Source organism: Anser brachyrhynchus (genome assembly GCF_964034855.1).
Source record: "Anser brachyrhynchus genome assembly, chromosome: 1".
NCBI lineage: Eukaryota > Metazoa > Chordata > Aves > Anseriformes > Anatidae > Anser > Anser brachyrhynchus.
Genome location: NC_137694.1, coordinates 114142942 through 114160587, shown reverse-complemented (window position 1 = coordinate 114160587; position 17646 = coordinate 114142942). Strand labels below are relative to the sequence as shown.

Sequence of the window (17646 nt, the reverse complement as noted above, 5' to 3'; positions counted from 1 at the left end):
ATCAATGGCTACCTTGGAAAAAAAGTGCATCCACCTCCCCCAGTTGTTGTTGTTGCTGTTGAGCATACTAGTACAGAATATCCCTTTGGTCAGTTTGGGTCAGCTGTGTCCCCTCCCAACTTGTTAACCATCTCCAGCCTACTCACAGCAGGGAGCAGTGTGAGAAAGAGATAATGCTGGAAGCTGTGCAAGCACTGTACAGCAATAGCCAAAATGGTGTTATCAACACTGCAAAACACAGCACCACGCAGGCTGCCACAAAGAAAGTTAATGCTATCTCAGCCAGGCTCAGGACAGGGAGTTACTTCACCAAGGGCATTAAAGCACAATAAATATTACTAAGCATCAGGGTGATTCCACATTCTGAATTGTAACTCTGCAGTTCATAAGTATCAGCTGCCTCTACACAATACAGCTGCTGTACAGAGCCAGCTATAAATCATTTTAATTCTACTTAAAAAATCAAGTGGCATAAACCAGGTATAGAGTTTACAGTAAAATATCAGAAAAGGTGGAGTTGATGTAGCAAGGCAAATGAAAAATAGGATGTGAAGTGAGTAAGACTTGTTCAATTTTTCAAATTCTTATGTCCTATTGTCTCCTCGGCAGCTCTGTACATATTTAGATTCATTAGTTAAGATTTAATTAAATGAAATTAGAAGTGAAAACTATTTCATTACCAGTGATAAATCCAGATGTTGGTTTCAGACTGTGGAACTGCTGATCATGTTTAGCTCTCTCCTCCACAGTAATAGCCCAGATATCCAGGTTGCCTAGTTGAAGAGAGACAGAAAAACAAAATTAAGAAACATCTAAAAAAAAACCTTCCCTATTTCTGAGTATAATTAAATCACACCATACCGGACCTATGAAAACAACATACAAAAACATAGAAGCTATTCCTCCAAAGTCTGTAGTCGCAAGTTCCATGAATCCCAAAATAGCCAGTTAGTACTTACGCAATATTATCGTAGAATCATTAGGGTTGGAAAAGACCTCCAAGATCATCTGGTCCAACCATTCCCCTACCACCAGTATCACCCACTAAACCATGTCCCTAAGCACCAGGTCCAACTTTCCTTAAACATCCCCAAGAACAGTGACTCCACCACCTCCCTGGTCACACTAGAACTAAATGTTACCCAGTTAAGATGACTGCTGATCATTGATTCACTCCTCTTGCTCATAGGAATCTTAAGTCACAACTGGGCTACCCAAATTGCAATCAAACTTACAAATGGGCTATTAAAAGGCAACATCAGTGTACCAGAAGATAGAATGCAGAAATCTCATAATACATATTTAGGTGGTGAGGAGCCAGTTGCACGTACAGCTGAAATGAAATTCAAGTTCTTTTAACTGAAAAGGTACATCAGCTCGTCAGATGTGTATTATGTGGTTTCGTACTCTTGTAAGAGGAGAACTCCCCTTACTGGTCTAGGAAAAGTGTGACGAAACCAGACGATTAACAATTTTCATTGGCAACAACAGCACAGTTTAGGAAAGTACGCTCATCAATCTTTTAAGGTTGAGAAGTCTGAGTAAGAGTACGTTACAAGGACCAGATTCTTCACACCACGCTCCTAAGCTGGCGGTGAATATTTAGTTTACACTGAGATTTACTACCCCTTCTACAATGCCAGGCTCCTACAATGCGTTCTTTAGTTCTACTTTGATTTTTGCAACAGATCCACTCTCTCTCCTCTTCCAGACATTTCACTTTCATCCTCCAGATTATTTGTACTCAGAGCAAACACAACATCTCATCTTCTACTTGAGACCTCCAACGAACTATCTAACATTATATTGCAGGCTTGTCTCAACAATTTGTAGACCAGTAACACATCTCAACAGATGTAACAGATTTCAACATCTGGAGAAGTATATTGTGCTAGTGCGACTTCCTGTAACTCCTACTGTATAGACATGTCACGATCTGAAGGCATCCAAGTTAAAGGAATCACTGTTCTGTGAAAACAAAGAGGAGATCTAGCATTCACTCTGTCTCAGCACTAAACCCTCAGAGATTCAATTTCAGGTAACAGGGACCACAAATACCCACAGCAAGTACTTCAAACTGCTTGCAGGCTGAGTCAGAATCAAACTCAGCAGTTAAGAAGAACATGAGAATTTCCTGCCTCCTAAATTTCTTCCATTTAAAAACTACTTTCATGTGGCAAAATATACTTTGGAGAGAAAATAAAATGGGCAAGGGGAAGAGAAACATCCTTTTAAATGTTTGGTTTCGTTAATGAAGGAAAAGCTACATTCTTGGTAAAAATTGTCATCTCTGTTTCAGATAACCTATGTATTTCTAGAAGAAGGCAGGTAGATAATATCTCATTCAAACAAAGGACATTTTAAGATTAGTCCAAAGAAACAAGAGGCACTGTAAACAGGTTTCATAGCTGTGCTCCCTGTGAGGATGAAATGGGATTCTCCTTTGAATGTGAATGTGCCAAAACGCAACAGTTCACATAAGGAACTATCACCTCCATCTTCCTGCAAACTCCTGGCAGGAGGAAAAGAAATAGTGTTGATTAAGACTTTTTGACCAATATACAGGCTAGGCCAACTAGTATAGGCCAAGTAATGGCAGATGACCATCCCCCTGTAAAGGAAACATGACTACTCTGGCATGAGATCATAAGGCTGGATGTGGTAATTTACACTTGGAGGGAAAAATTCTTGAATACAATGTGGGGGAGAAAGAAAAATACTGTGACATTTGTAACGATTCTCTGGCTCTCTCTCTCTCAATTTGAGGTATACATGACTCCAGTACTCCCCCTAAAAAAACACCACGAACAACAAAGAACATCTCTTCCTATCCTTCTCCAAAGAGGGAAATAAAACCCACAACTAAGAACTCTTATGGCATGAGGTAACCAAAAATGTATTCTATTAACTATTTTAAAACAAAATTTATTTATTTCTTCTCTGGATTCCCTGAAACTAGAACAAATGATGGTCAGTATTTACTCTTCCAGATGGAGACTTGGATGGTATTGAAACAGTAGATCTCCTTTGCAGGATATGAACATCAAAAGAGATGAAGTTAAACCAAGCAAATATAATAGGCTCTTCACAAGAGCTATGAATGGCATCTGATACTGCCTCATTTCCATCTTTTGTTATTTGAGGAAACAATGAGATCTATGGGAGGGCATGAAGTAGGATCTTTCCCAGCATCAAGACATCATTCGTGGCTTCAGATCCTGGATGCCAACACAGAAGTTGGGAGGCATTTCAGTATATTTGGATGCAAAGGAAGCCGTCATCAAACCACAAAATTGACTCATAGGAAAGCTATTCTTGAACACAGTAGCAAGCCCTCTAACCATCTTTTCTTATAGAAGGCTCAGCAATCATCTCATCTGCAAAAGTGAAGCAGTGCACTCTCATAAATAAAATGGGCATTTTCTTCTCCTGGACTAATCAACAGAAGGTTGAGCACACCACACATTCTTCCCGACAATTAAAAAAAATCCTATTATGCCTATTCAATTTTGTTAATGTCATCCTTAAAATGAACAGTGTTCTAGAACATCAGTGAGTCAGCCCAGTTCATGTGGTGGGTATTGTAATGTTTCCATACCCATTCCCCAAAATGATTTTGGAAGATTTTTTAAAAAGAAAGAAGTTAAACAAAAACAAAATGATAATTAATTATATTTACATGGAGAGGAATACCAGAGATCACTCATTTGGAGCAAGGGCTCTCCCAAGATGGAGACTGCATAAATCTCGTCTGCATCTTGATCAGTGACTGCAGGTAACAGAAAATGTTGCATTCTTGAAAGGGGAATACATTTCCCCATAAGAACTGCAATTTTCTTTACAACCCCATTTATTTCTTCTCATAACAATCTCAGACTTTTGCTGTCATTCGTCTAAGAGGAGATGTGATGCTACCTGGTCGATTTGTTTTAAGTACAAATACCAAAACAGACTTCCCTCACACCACATTTGAAATTAAAGATACTCCAGAAACTACATTAGCCACATATTTATTTCAACCCACTCTTTGTAGAGCAGCCAGATCGGAAAAGCTGTTTGAGAAGAAATAGTAAATTCATTCCTTCCTAAAGCCACATAGTACACTTAACAGGATCCTGGACAACATATGCAAGATCAAATGGCAATACATAAAGTTGAAAAAAGAAAGATGCTATCCATCTGTAAAGCAATAAGAACTTTCTAAACATGGCAGAGGAGAATGCTTTGAAGAGGAGAGTTCCCTTAAGAACGCACGCATGTGTTTAAGTACGGTGCATGCAAAGCACAGCACTAACTCTGAACACAAGGAAACACATCAGTCCAAACCAGCAGATTCCATTCACATCACGACTTTCTTAGACGGTGAAAATCAGATGAAATGAAGCTATTCCCACATTTCACGCGACCTAGAAGCATATCTTACAGGACACTGTTCAGCGAGTTTATTTGATGAAAACTTCTGGTAGCTAGTTTTGCTCCCAAACTGAGTTAAGTCTGGCATCAAACAAGATGCAGTTCCAGAGGGCTGGACTTCGAGATAACTGAGGCAGTGAATGACAGGTTCCAATTATACGTTTGTTCTAGCTACCACTTGCAAAGATGTGTTTCTTCTGTTGTACTTCATGGATTTTTTCAGACTGGCAGAGATTGCATCCAATCAATCGTGTTTAACAAGAACCGCGTCTCTCCAACAACACACTCTGAATAACATGCTTTTTTACTAAAGTCTCTTACTGAAACACTAACACTAGTTAGAAATCTAGTTCCTAGCTATATCACATCCCAAAAACTAGACTTCCATATATATTCATGTATTTGTGTACACATATACCTACACACACATTTTTTGCATCCGAATTCATACACAAATACTTATACACACAATTAGAATCATATTTACATTTTCAGAGATAAGCATGTAACAGATGCATCATTCAGTTTAAGGGGAACCAAACTAGTTCCACTCCTTACTAGTTTTCAGCACTGAAATCTATCTTTGTCATCTTCCTTCAGATCAGTTGCAAAAAATTGGATCATAGATTGCTCAAAAACGTATTTCATATGGGTAGCAAAAAACAATGCTTGTACTGCACTACCAGGGTCCCTTCTAGACTTTTCACAGAAAACGAAGTTCAAGATATATTACCTTCCCCTGTTACAAATGGAGAGCTTAAAACCACAGCACTTTTCTTATCTAAACACAGATCATGGTACAATACAGGAAAGAAATTTGAAGTGATGGCATACAAAAGCATCTGCCATACTTTTTAACAATGAAAAAGTCCAGGAGTCCTAAAAGAAAAAGCACATCCACTTCTCAACCACAAATAGTGCTTATGAAGCAAGAATTTCCTCTGAAATAAAATATGCAAAATGCAGACAGAACCGAGTCAGGAAACTTAAAACAAGCAGATAAAGTTAGGTAACTGCAGACTGAGGCTTTGCCCTACTGTCAGTGACTGAGTGGCCTGGATCTGCCCTACAGTTACGAACAAACTGAAGGACTGCAATGGATCAATGCACAAGAAGGGAAACAGTGCAGCTTTTCTGCTTCACTCTTCTGAGACGTCTCCACAAAATTTCATGCATGTTCTCTAATGGGTCTGCAAAAACATCACAAGTCTGATAAACTATCACCTCAGGAAGATGCATTTCCATAAACACTTCCATACAGAACATATCTAAAAAACAACACGTTTATGCAGAATTTTTGCATATAAGAACCGTTCAGGATACATTACAAATGACTTACCCCCAAAAGGTGTTGGAAACTGAGCCATGGTTCTGTCACTTTTAGCTTGTTAATAGATGCCTGAAAAAAATAAAAACAATAATAATCACAAACAGTTACGGTATCTTCCACTTTCAGTACATTTTCTGTACCACCATCAATTAGTACAGGAAAAATCAAGGCAATGAAGAAACAGTATCACGTAAAAACTACTTGAAAAAAATAGTTACTTGCAAGAGATCTAAATGTCTCATTTTTTGTGCTATTCTGTCCATCCTTAAGTGTCTTTTCAAACTAGCAAACATAGCTACATTTCAGTTCTGTTTCAAGAATGCCCTCAAAAATGATCTTCGTTTATAAATAATCAGTGATGTAGTAAAGAACAGAACTAAGTCAGCCCCAACTGACAAGATCTCAGTGACACTGCTCAACACTGCATTACTTCACCGGGTGTAACAGCTCTGCTCCCACTTAAGAGCAAAATTGGCTCTGTTTCCAACTGTTGAAAACATACAGCATTGTCAGTGATCTGTTTTTCACTCCTGACAAAAAATAAATAAAAAATCATAAAATGCACTGTATTGCTTAGAGTTCCTTTGTTTAAACAAAGTACATTAAAAAATGAAACTAGATTGCAAGACTCCTTTACCCTGAAATCGGCCCACAGATTTAATAAGTGTGTTCAAATGAATAGAGTGCTGAAGTTGACATCACAAGGAAAAAAGCTTTAGTTGGTGGGAGATACTCTTAATTTAACACTGCTTACTTCTCAAATAAAAGCAATCTAGAGTCCAGAAATTTAATCTTTAAAGGAAAAAAAAAAAAAGGAAAAACATTTTTCTTTTGCCACACAAAGACTGACATCAACTGCCTGAGCCAAGAGGACAATAGCTAGCAAGAGAGCGGCAAAACAATGAAAAAGCAGCCTCTTGTCCTACTGGATTCCACTCATGTTTTCCAGGCAACAGGAGAAAAGCAAAAGGAAACAGAACCAGAAGGAGAATAATTTAGACTGCTTGAACAGCAGCAGAAATTTATCAATATCACTAAGAAAAGGCATTAACTTGCACCAACAATTTCCTTTTGTCTGAATTTCTTGTTTGTTCCCCTCCCCATCCCCCTTTCACACTTCCCACATACTCTTCTGACTTCCAACTTGGGAACCTACTATATATACACACCACAGATGTCACTGAAAAAAAGCAAAAAAAAAAAAAAAAACCAGCATTTTTGCGAACCAGTCTCCCCATCAATTGCAATTTAAAACACTACGAAGAAAATACTGATTTTTCTGCTCATAATTTGGCAGGGCAACCAAGCGTGGTGCATGACTCAGAAGCCTTCTTCCAAATGCCAGGTAACGCAGCCGATACCAATTTCACGCAGAGAAGGCATCATCTCAAAAGTTTGGAATCACACACCTACTGATCCAGTATTTTCACAAAATACTGCAAACCCAGCTACCTTGGTAGTACGGCTATTTCAAAAGCGTTTCTGAAGTGCTGAAAAATGACCACTTTAATCTATAAAGTGCAGTCAGTATCTTTATTATGACGCTTCTATTCCTTAAAACTATGAGCAAACCCTAGAAGAAAAAGTTGTTGGAACTTCCATAGATGTATGCTTGAATCTTATGGCACTCGAGTGTCACAGAGATAACAGAAGGGACACCAGAAGAGCACAGATTCTCTTCCTGCTGCAATTTCCCACACGATGCAGAAGGACAGGAAAAGCATTATTTATGGCAGCCACAGGAGGACAAGAGCAGAAAGCCAAAAAAAAAAAAAAAAAAGAAAGAAACTCAGACTTGAGAGGGAAGAGAACTAGAGTTTAAGAAAGAAATGAAATAAAAGATATCCACTTATTCAATTGTGCAAGCTGAGAAAAGTGAAATATTTTAAGAACTAGGACAGAAGAGTGCGTAAAAGGACTGAAAGTGTTTAGCCACTTATGGGAAGTGGATTTAAGGTCACTTATGGACTCTCCTCCCTGTATGACCAGAACTCCAAAAGAATTGCTAGTTTATTGCTCCTCTACCTTGACCACATCGGACAGAAGGGAGAGGGATGGGAAGTCTCAAGACTATGCCTGTAGTAGATGTCAAAGAAAGCATAATGCCATTGAAAAGAGCAGAATGGATGCTGGAAGGAAAAAAAAAAAAAAAACAAGAGTTAGCAGTAAACAACAGTAAGCAGTAAATAGTGATGAGTAAAATGGAGAAAAGGAACAGAAAGCTAGGTTAAACTTGGGAGCCTGGAAAACAAGAGACCACAGAGATACAGCAGGAACCAGAGAGAGAGAACGATCACTGTACCCCAGTAAAAGAGTAATTTAAGTTTGCCCTTTATTGCCAACGGTACACCTAACTTCCACAACCAGAGATTTCATTTTACATGCCTGAGGTAATGCCAGGGGCCCGACCTCTGCAGGAATTAAACTTTGCAGCTGCAGACAGCAGATTCTACCAGCTCAGGGGTTGTTACATATGAAAATGAAGACCAAGGGAGAGCAGGAATTTCACAGCATTCTCACGCTGGGTGACTTGGTAGTTTTTTGAGTATTTGGGCAGTTCAAGATCTCTGGGACGGAGAGCAGGTATTATTTATCTGAAAAACACCTGGCACAGTCATTATGTTATAAATTTATTGTATATTTCTAATGACTGCAATAGAAATACGAGCACTGGTATTTCAATTCACGACACTATTTTGAAATAGCAACAAGTTGTTTTGGATCAGCATTCTTTAAACCCTAATCTCTGCTGGTTCCACAACAGCATGAACACTTCCCTGCGCCTTCTTAGGTCCTCCCAGCAACCCCCAACAAGAAAAGATGTGTAACATGGCAAAACAAAAGTTGGGAAGCAAGCAGAAAGCTGACAGCAAAGCAGTATGGGTGAACAACCCTGTCAGTTCCCTTCAGGAAAGCAGTAGTTTCTCTCTAACCAACTACTGGTATTCAGATTTGTATGAACTCGGTTATTTTAGCTTTTTTTTTTTTTTTTAATTCTCTAACAAATGTGATTGCAATTGCCCAAGAGTTCAGAAGTTACTCAAGCAGAAGGAAGAAAGACAGTAAGGGGAACCACAAGTGCACCATTAGTCAACTGTAAGCATTGTCCTTAGAAAGCCAACCTAAAACCCTCACCGTAAGCAAAATTATGCAAGTAATGAATTGCTAAACACCAGTCCTTCCAATAGTTTACTTTGCTCAGCAATCAGAAGATGCAACAGATACTTTATGCTGCTTTCAGAAAGAGCAATGAAGAGCACTGAGCCACTCACCTCCCTGTGCCCACAAAAAGGCTCAGTGCATCACTGCACTGACAATTTAGAAGAATCCCACAGTTACACACTTTCTTCTACCACACATCAGTCCATAAACAGGAAGATATACATCTAATCTAAGCGTAACATGAGCCACTAAATGCTATGATTGTTCACAGACCCTGCACTTCTCCCAGTGCTCAAGTTCCCAGCGTGGTGCCCATATTAACCCAACCCCGTGCCCTCTGCCCACGAAGGCCTGTGTGATACCAGGATGTTTTTGGGGTCTCACATCTGTGAAAGCAGCACAAGGAACAAGTGATGGTCCAGTCAAGCAGTCGCTTGCAAGTGCACGAGGCACATTGCATACTTCTGCCCTCTGTGCTTCTTCTCGGCTCAGGAACGTTGTCCTATGTTGTCAGAAGCCGGCAGAAAGGGTTGGCAGCGATCCTCCAGTTTCACTGCACACCTGCTGCGTTCAAGGGCTTCACCTCTCCGGCTCTCAGGAGGTTGAAAGCCCACAAAGACCAGCAGTGACCATTTCCAGCAAGGAAAGTGGGGAAAGGGGAGTGCACTGTTCCTCAGAAATAACAGGGTCAATAAGACCAGATGAGCCCACGCTTTTCAGCCTATTTTCAGCACTCAGCTGAGTGCTATTTCTCAGCGCCGAGGAGATGGGCAATGCTTGGAGATAGATTCTCGGCCCTGATTTTCTTCCTCTGGGACAACCCTACTGGAACAAATGCAGTCCTTCCGTCCATGATTTCCTACGGGCTTCAGAGGAAAATGAGGCTTTCAGCATACATGAGCATGGTGGTGATGTAAATTTAAATACTGATGTCTTATTTAAAGTTTAACCTTGAAAAGTGATCAGGTTGAAAACAACTACATTAACGAGATGTAAAAGTCAGATGTATGAAAATTCCCTCCACTACGTATTATATATAGGCTTTAACAACACGTCTCAAAACTTTGCTCGTTTCTATTTAAAGTTGCCTATGTTCTTAGAAAGACACATAAAAAAAGCCATAGGAGGTATAAATTAAGCTCAATTTTGCTATTTCTGTGCTAGGCGTCTTTACAGGGACAAGTCACACAGGAAAAAAAAAAAAGTAGTTTTATTCTCCTTAAAATGCACCACACCATTTCTATTCCTCAACAGCCTTCACATATCTTGGGCACACAATACATAAAGTAATCCTCGAGGCAACTTATCAGTCACCTTCTTCCTCCTACAGGAAAACAAACAAACAAACAAAGAAAACCAGATAAAGCACGTCCTTCTCACAAATTCCAAGTTATGGCAAAATACCCCGAGCAGGACATCATCTCAGAGTATCACAGACTAACAGGAGGTTTTGTTGCTTTCCCATGTTACATGGAGAAGTCCTTACACTTACTGTTAATAAAAGGACTCCAACAGTTTCAGCAAAGCCTGGTTATTTAAGATAGATGTCGGAAAACAAAAATAATTTGAGATGTTCATAGGGAGTCTGACTCTTGCTCTTTGGAGATCAGATAGTTAATACAGTTACCAACTTGAGTCGAACTTTTCAGAGTTTCAGCTCTTCACAGGAATCATTTCTGGCTGTAAACACCCTCACAAACGTCAGGATGTTCTACCGTTTCTTGTATTTTTTCCCAATCAGTTGAAAAAGGCTGGGCACAGTCGCAAATACTGTTCAGATTCCTGTGGCAAGGATCAAAGGGCTGCTGCGAAGGTCACTTTGGTAAACAGATCTATCTTCTGCTCTGGAGAAAGAACAAGCTGACCACAAATGAAGAGAAATCACTACAAACCCACCCGGCAGGCAACAGGTGTGGTACCGAAGTGTTCTTCTTTTTCCTCCACTCTAGATCAGAAAACAGCTCCAGAGTCGAATGGCAAACTCCTCACTTTCAAAAAGCAGAAGATATTGAGGCATTTATCAACAGGCTGTTGACAACTGTGGTGGAAGCCCCAGACTGACAACAAAAATGATATTTCTGGGTACAATAAACCTGCAAGCAATTATGGCCATAATGTGTTTTTTTTTTGCCATGGCACTGCCACTTCATCTTGTTCTGTCACTCCCGCTTCAAGTAGTTTTGTAAGAAAGCTCTCCTCAATTATTTCCAGGAAGCACCAGATTTTTGTCTCTCCTTGCTCAAATACTACATAAAGGACATATTGTCCAAAACCCATTTTATTACTTCATGGCCTTAGGGTCAAAGTTCAAGAGAAATGCTATGAGGAACACACTTGGTCAATGATCAGACAAGTGTAAGGTCCAGACAGAAGGCTTCATTTGCCACCCAGATTAACAACTGGCTTGCTCTTTATCCCAGTTTCTTTCAGCAAACACCAGTTTTCCAGGCTATATTAGCTCATACTTCTGGGTATTTCTCCTTTCTTTAACCTGTAAATATTTATACTAATAATTTCACATTTAACCAGTAAGCCAGGTGCTCAGAGTTTATTTAGAAACATAGAAGACTATTTCTTCACTGACTCATTCCCTGAAAATGTGCTCCTTTTTCCTTCCAACAGACGAGAAGCGATGAGGTAACTGCTTACTAGCTTTGACATCCTCCTTCTGAAGCAGACAGGAACGACAATCACCACTTCAGTCCCCATTCCAAAGCTGGGGACACTACGGCAGGAAAGCATTTGATGGAGGAGATGTCCCTGGGCCCATAACCTGGTGAGGCTGACTGAGAGGGCTTCACACCAGGATCGATCAGGGAGGGAGACACCATTATGGACACGGGGGTTCAGCCAAGGGATGGTGCGGCCCTGTCTGAGGGTGGCAAGGCTAGTGGGAGCGTCTCTGCTGCCCCAAGGAGCACTGTGGGTTCAGGAGCATGTCTGAAGTGCTTGCATACCCAACTTGTGCAGTATGGGGAACACACGGGATGAAGTGGAAGCTTTGGTCCTTTCCCAGAGCTGTGATATCACTGGTATTAGTGAGACTTGGTGGGACGAGTTCCCCACCTGGAGCGCTGGGATTGCAGGCCAGCGGCCATCCAGGAGGGACAGGCAGGGCAGGAGAAGGGGAGATTAGACTGTGAGGCCCTTGCCTTAAGGGATGGTGAAGTAAAGAGCCTCTGCGAGAAGATTAAGGGGGCAGATAGCAAAGCAGACCAGGATGATGGCACGGATAAGCCATTCTATAGGCAAGTGGGGGACATCCCAGCATCGCTTGGTCTTGTCCTTATGGGAGACATCAACTTCCCAGACAAAAACTGGGACTATCATACTGCTGCGACAAGCAAAGCTGGGAAATTCCTAAAACGTGTTGAAGATAACTTCCCATCACAAGTACTGACTGAGCCAACCAGGAAAGGAGCCCTCCTGGATCTGTTGTTTGAGAACAGGGAAGGCCTTATGGCAGAGGTGACGGTACATGATTGTCTGGGCCACAGTCATCATGAAAGAGTTGAGTTCATAAGTTTTGGTGCAAGGAGAAAAAAGGTCAGGAGAGTTGCCATTATGGACTTTAAGAGTCAAATATTGTGTGCAGTTCTGGGCTCCACAATATAAAAAGGATGTTAAGGTCCTTGAATGCATCCAGAGGAGGGCAACGAAGCCGGTAGAAGGGCTGGCAGGCACGTCCTGTGAGGAGGGGCTGAGGACACTGAGGTTGTCCAGCCTGGAGAAGAGGAGGCTGAGAGGCGGCCTCATTGCTCTGCGACTCCCTGAGGAGGGGAAGTGGAGAGGGAGCTGCCGGCCTCTGCTCCTGGTCACCGATGGCAGGACACGCGGGAACAGCACAAAGCTGCTCCAGGGGAGGCTCAGGCTGGACATGAGGAAACATTTCTTTACCGTGAGGGTGGTCAAACACTGGAACAGGCTTCCCAGTGGATGAGCCCATGCCATGTTCAAGAGGCATTTGGACAATGCCCTCAGTAACGTGATTTATCTTGTGGTTAGCCCTGAGGGGGGCAGGGAGTTGGACTAGGTGGTCATTGTAGGTCTCCTCCAACCGAACTATTATTCTATTCTAATTCAAGGTAAAAGTTAATAGCTTAACTTGGAACAGAAACCTAATTCAGTCTTATCATGAACTACAAGAACATATTTTGCACGAGGGTATTACATGTAGCAGATAAACTAAATGATGTGAAGTTAAAAAACCGGACATCTTCCTACATTCAGCAACTTCATCCACATAAAAAAGTGTTGCTGATGACTGCATATTACCAGCAGTACTCAAATAGCTCACAAGCACTGTATTTAAAATATTTCAGGAGAGTAAGGACTAGGTAACCAAGCAAAAGTATTTCCCTTAAGCAGTTCCCAGTTCAATCAAATGCAATTAACAGTAGGAGGAAAGCAAAGGCTGCAGTGATGAGATCATTTTGTTGTACAGTCTAGCTAGCACAATTTGAATGGCTGTTGCTAATCTCACACACATACACACTGGTTTTAATCTTGACAGCACTTCAGCCACTAATTCCAGTCATGAGTGAACTGTGATTGAATTACAGTATCTTTTTAAAGAGATGACAGGCTTTCATTTTAAAAGATTTAATGTGATAGAAAATTCACTGTGATAGAAAATCCACTGCATCACCTACTGGTTCTAAAAATCCTTATTAAAAATCTTGTTTTATTTTCATTTCAGTATGTGTTGACTTCATTCCAAACCACCAGATCTTGTAAGGTGTGATTTTTCTTACTTTATATATATATATGTATACACACACAAATTAAAATGAACTTTTAGGGGTTTGAGCATTTACAGCTTTATTTTTTTTTAATTGTTGCCTTCACTTACAGCGGTGTAATAATAAGCTGATTTTTTATGTTAAAAAGCTTCACTAACACAATTGCAGTTGACAATTTCTGACTCCTCCCTCTTCAAAACAAGTTTTTATACTAAAAATCTGAAAAGCAAGAATTATGGAGTTAGAAATGCATGCCACAGCTACAAGATAACCTTAGTAGTAGCCTGGCATTTACTTCAAGAGTGATTTAGTAAGGAGGACAAGGAAACGCATGACATCACTGCTAGCTATGGAAGTATTGTGCTCACTTAGACCCTCAAAGTCTGTTTTGTTTCACAAACATGAACTTGAGCAGTGATCTCAACTGCCAGTAAATACTGGTTTATAGTTATCCTGAATGCTAAAAGAATCAGAAAAAGCAGATTGGTTCTGCTATTTACAGTACACAAAATGAAACAATGATGCTTTATTTCAGAACTTATAATCTGGCTGCCTCCAAGGCTCAAGGATCACAAAGCAATGGCAATGTCTTAAAAGATGTCCTCTTAAAAAGATGTCCTCTTAAAAGAGAAAAGTGGACAAAGCCTGGAATCCAGCTTTAGCCAAAGGAAAGAAACATCTGACAAAGTCTGGGTGTTCTGTAACACCCAGGTGTGAGTGCCCTGTTATGTATATATTAGTGTATCATTCTAAGAACACACTGACAGCCACATCATACTTGCAACTTAGCCATCTTTACCTTTTTAGCTCCACTTTTTCAGAGAGTTAAGCGTAGTTGTTTCAAAAGCCCAAAGCAGCACTGAATCGCTTTATTTCACTGAGCAGATTTCCCTTACCAGATTTCTAATTCCTCCAATCCATATGACCTGCAAGGCTGTGCAAATCCCCGTTCTTGTCTGAATTTGACCAACAATGACATTGAAAGAAGGGAAAAAGATTCAGATTTTCCGAGTTCTTTCACTTCATATTTTCCAATTCCTCCCCAAAGCAACGGTTATGCTAGCAGAAGGGTAAGAAGGAACAAAAATCCTGGAGTCAGCATATATATGTTGAGAGAATGCAGGAGCTGTGTGCCCATTCCCTTTCCCCTCCCCCTAGACTAATCCATAAGATAAGAGCTCTACGTGGGCAGAAATGGGATAAAGTTGGTGATATATGGGAAGGTGCAGATGCCTCTGTCCTTTGAACTACTCCAGAGTAGGTCAGCTTGCTTTCCATAAGCACCTGCTCCTCTGAACTCTCAGAGGAATGGTGATCATCTACATAAGAAGTGGTACGGCAAAAGCTATTTGCCATAGTCAAACAGATTTTCAAACGGTGTTTTATCAGGAGTTATTCAGCATCTATTATGCCATAGCAGAAACTCAATGCAGACATCAATACTGAGTGAAGTTCAATATTGAGTGAAGTAGCCAACCCATGGGCTTTCTGCTCCAAATGTCTTCCTGTCTCTGCCTTCCTAACTCTTCAGCATGACGTTAGGAGCACTTTTAGATCCAAGAGCAGACAAGTATTACATCCTTCAGACAAATATCGCTGTTACCTTTCTTTCGGTCACACTTGATCCTGTTGTTCAGTCACAGGTTGATAGTAATAGTTCTTGACTAGTCTGCCTGACTACAGCAAACAGCATTTGCCATACCACAGTAATACAGCTGAAGAGGGAAAAGCATGAGAAACTGCCCTGTGAGCACCACGGTCAGACAGGGAGGAGGATGTGCTCTGGGCACTGGAGCAGAGATTCCCATGGAGACCATGATGAAGCAGATATCCACACTGCAGCCCATGTAGGGCCCCACTCCAGAGGAGGTGGATGTGTCAGGTAGGGCTGCAGCCCATGGAAAGGCCACCCTGGAGCAGGGAAAGAGAGTCAGGGAGGCTGCAGCAGAGAGGAACTGCAATGGCCTGACCACAGCTGCTGTTCCAGACGAAGCGGGGGTCAGGAATGGAGGAGTGAAGGTGAGCCTAGGAGAAAGGGGAAAGCGTTGTTTTAATTTCTCAGTATCCACTTTAATTGGTGATTGATTTAATTTTGCCCAAGTCAAACCAGCTACTGCCATGGGCAAAATTGACAAGTGAGCTCCCTGTCCTTATCTCGACCCACATTTCTATCCCATTTTCTCCCCCTGTCCTGGTGAGGAACGGGAGCAAGAGCCCAGCTGGGCAAATGCAACCCACCACAACACAGTAACTTAAATCAAAGACGCCCCTATTCCAGATGTAGATGACATTGACTCTTTAGGAAACATTAAAGGCTGCATGGGAAATGACACAGAACTAGAAAGAGCGTGAACAGAGAAAACTGGTTTGACTTATGAAATTATTTTTTATTTAAGTATATATAAATATTGAATGAAAGTATGTGTTGACTGACGACTTCTACATGTTTGGCACACAAAAGGCTTCAAGAGGACTGTGCCAAAGTGCTCTGTACATAGTAGCAAGGTGAAAAAGTTACCAAGGCTACATTTTAGTCAAGGAAACTGTGACAATTTGTGTTTAAAGAGAGATTAAAGAAGAGGACATGGTCTCTTTTCTACTTCAAGTAAGAAACCTGTACAATAAGCAGTACCTGCCACAGAGGATACAATTCAATAATCCTCCTCGGTCTCCCAGAAATTGAACGTGACCTAGAGGCAGGCACCTTTAGCAGAGTATTCAGAGAACTGTAGCTATAAAACAATACAAATAATAGTTCCCAAGCGAGTACAGAAAACATACTTGAGTCTAAAGCAGCTGAGATATTACAAGGAAGTACTTACTAAAGCTTCACTTCTTTTTTCAAAGCAGATCACTTTATTCAGTTACAGATTTACTTGTGCTAAGATTTGGAACCCATTTTCCAAAAGTAGGACCATCAGTTCTCAGCTCTACAGAAAGTGAAATACTCCTTTCATAACCAACCCAACTGAAGCAATGGTATGCACTTTGACAAAGGAAAAGACACCTAAGGGGAAAAATATTCTTCGAAATACTTATCTGATGTTACCTAAGGATATTAGTACACCTTTTAACTGTGTTTCCAGCAGACAACAAAAAGACAAATCAGCACTTTAAACAACAACTTTATTGTGAAAAAATGCAAATGTTGGATGAAGAAATACTAAAATTTCCTCTTATTTTTCACAAACAGATACTTGAAGCAGGACAGACCCTTGGGCATTTGTAAAGTTAATGTATTTCTTTTTACTGGAAAGGCTGCTCATCGGACAATACATATTGGAGAATAAAGGATTCTCCTACACTGCCAAGTATGCAAAATCTGCATAAAGCTTAAACAAGGAATCAAATGTGTTAAAGCTGAATTACCAGTGGTAACGTCTCCTATTTCAAACATGTTTACAAACTCACTGATGAGCTGAAAGCAGGACTCAATTGCGCAAGGCAGGGTATATCCCAAAGTATGTTTTTTCCATTTCCTTTTTCCATCAGGGAATACCTATTCCTCTCTAAAATGCCTAGAAGAGATTTTCATAAGGATTTTCATAAGAGAGCAGAACCATTTCAGCTGTGTCCACAAGACTAAGCAATCGATACGTGCAAAAGGATAAGGGAAAGAAAGTGACTTGCAAAATGAAATGTTAAATAAATAATCAAAAAAGCTTATTTCAGTTTATAAATCCTATTTCAATATTAAACTGACTTATCAAAGTACCACCACTGTAAGTGCAGCTGAATGGCACAAAAATTGCTTAAGGGCACATGATGAGTTTCATTTCCAGAAGACAAATATTCATTCTATCACTTCCATATAAAGCAGCTTCCTGCATATCAAAAAAAAAAAAAAAAAAGAGGCTTTGAACCCTCGTTGGGGTAAGAGATTCTTCAAATATTAAGACACAAGTGCAGGAAACATCCTGCTGAATATAATAGTGGTAGTAGCGGTAATAATGAGTTTAAAGGTAGCAAAGAAATTATAGAAACCATGTGAAAAAATGA

At 40.5% G+C, this 17646-nt stretch overlaps 1 protein-coding gene across 6 annotated transcripts in view; it reads right to left on the bottom strand.

Annotated features, from left to right (window-relative positions):
• Positions 1-17646, bottom strand: part of ITSN1 (intersectin 1) — a 126506-nt gene that overhangs the window by 90929 nt on the left and 17931 nt on the right. For all 6 annotated transcript variants that reach the window (XM_080560023.1, XM_080560024.1, XM_080560020.1 and 3 more), the window contains exons 2-3: positions 5753-5812; positions 681-773 (exon numbers count right to left, since the gene is read on the bottom strand). In XM_080560023.1, the coding sequence (XP_080416149.1) occupies positions 681-773; positions 5753-5780 (121 nt within the window). In that variant the 5' untranslated portion in view covers positions 5781-5812. The remainder of the gene's footprint in view (positions 1-680; positions 774-5752; positions 5813-17646) is intronic.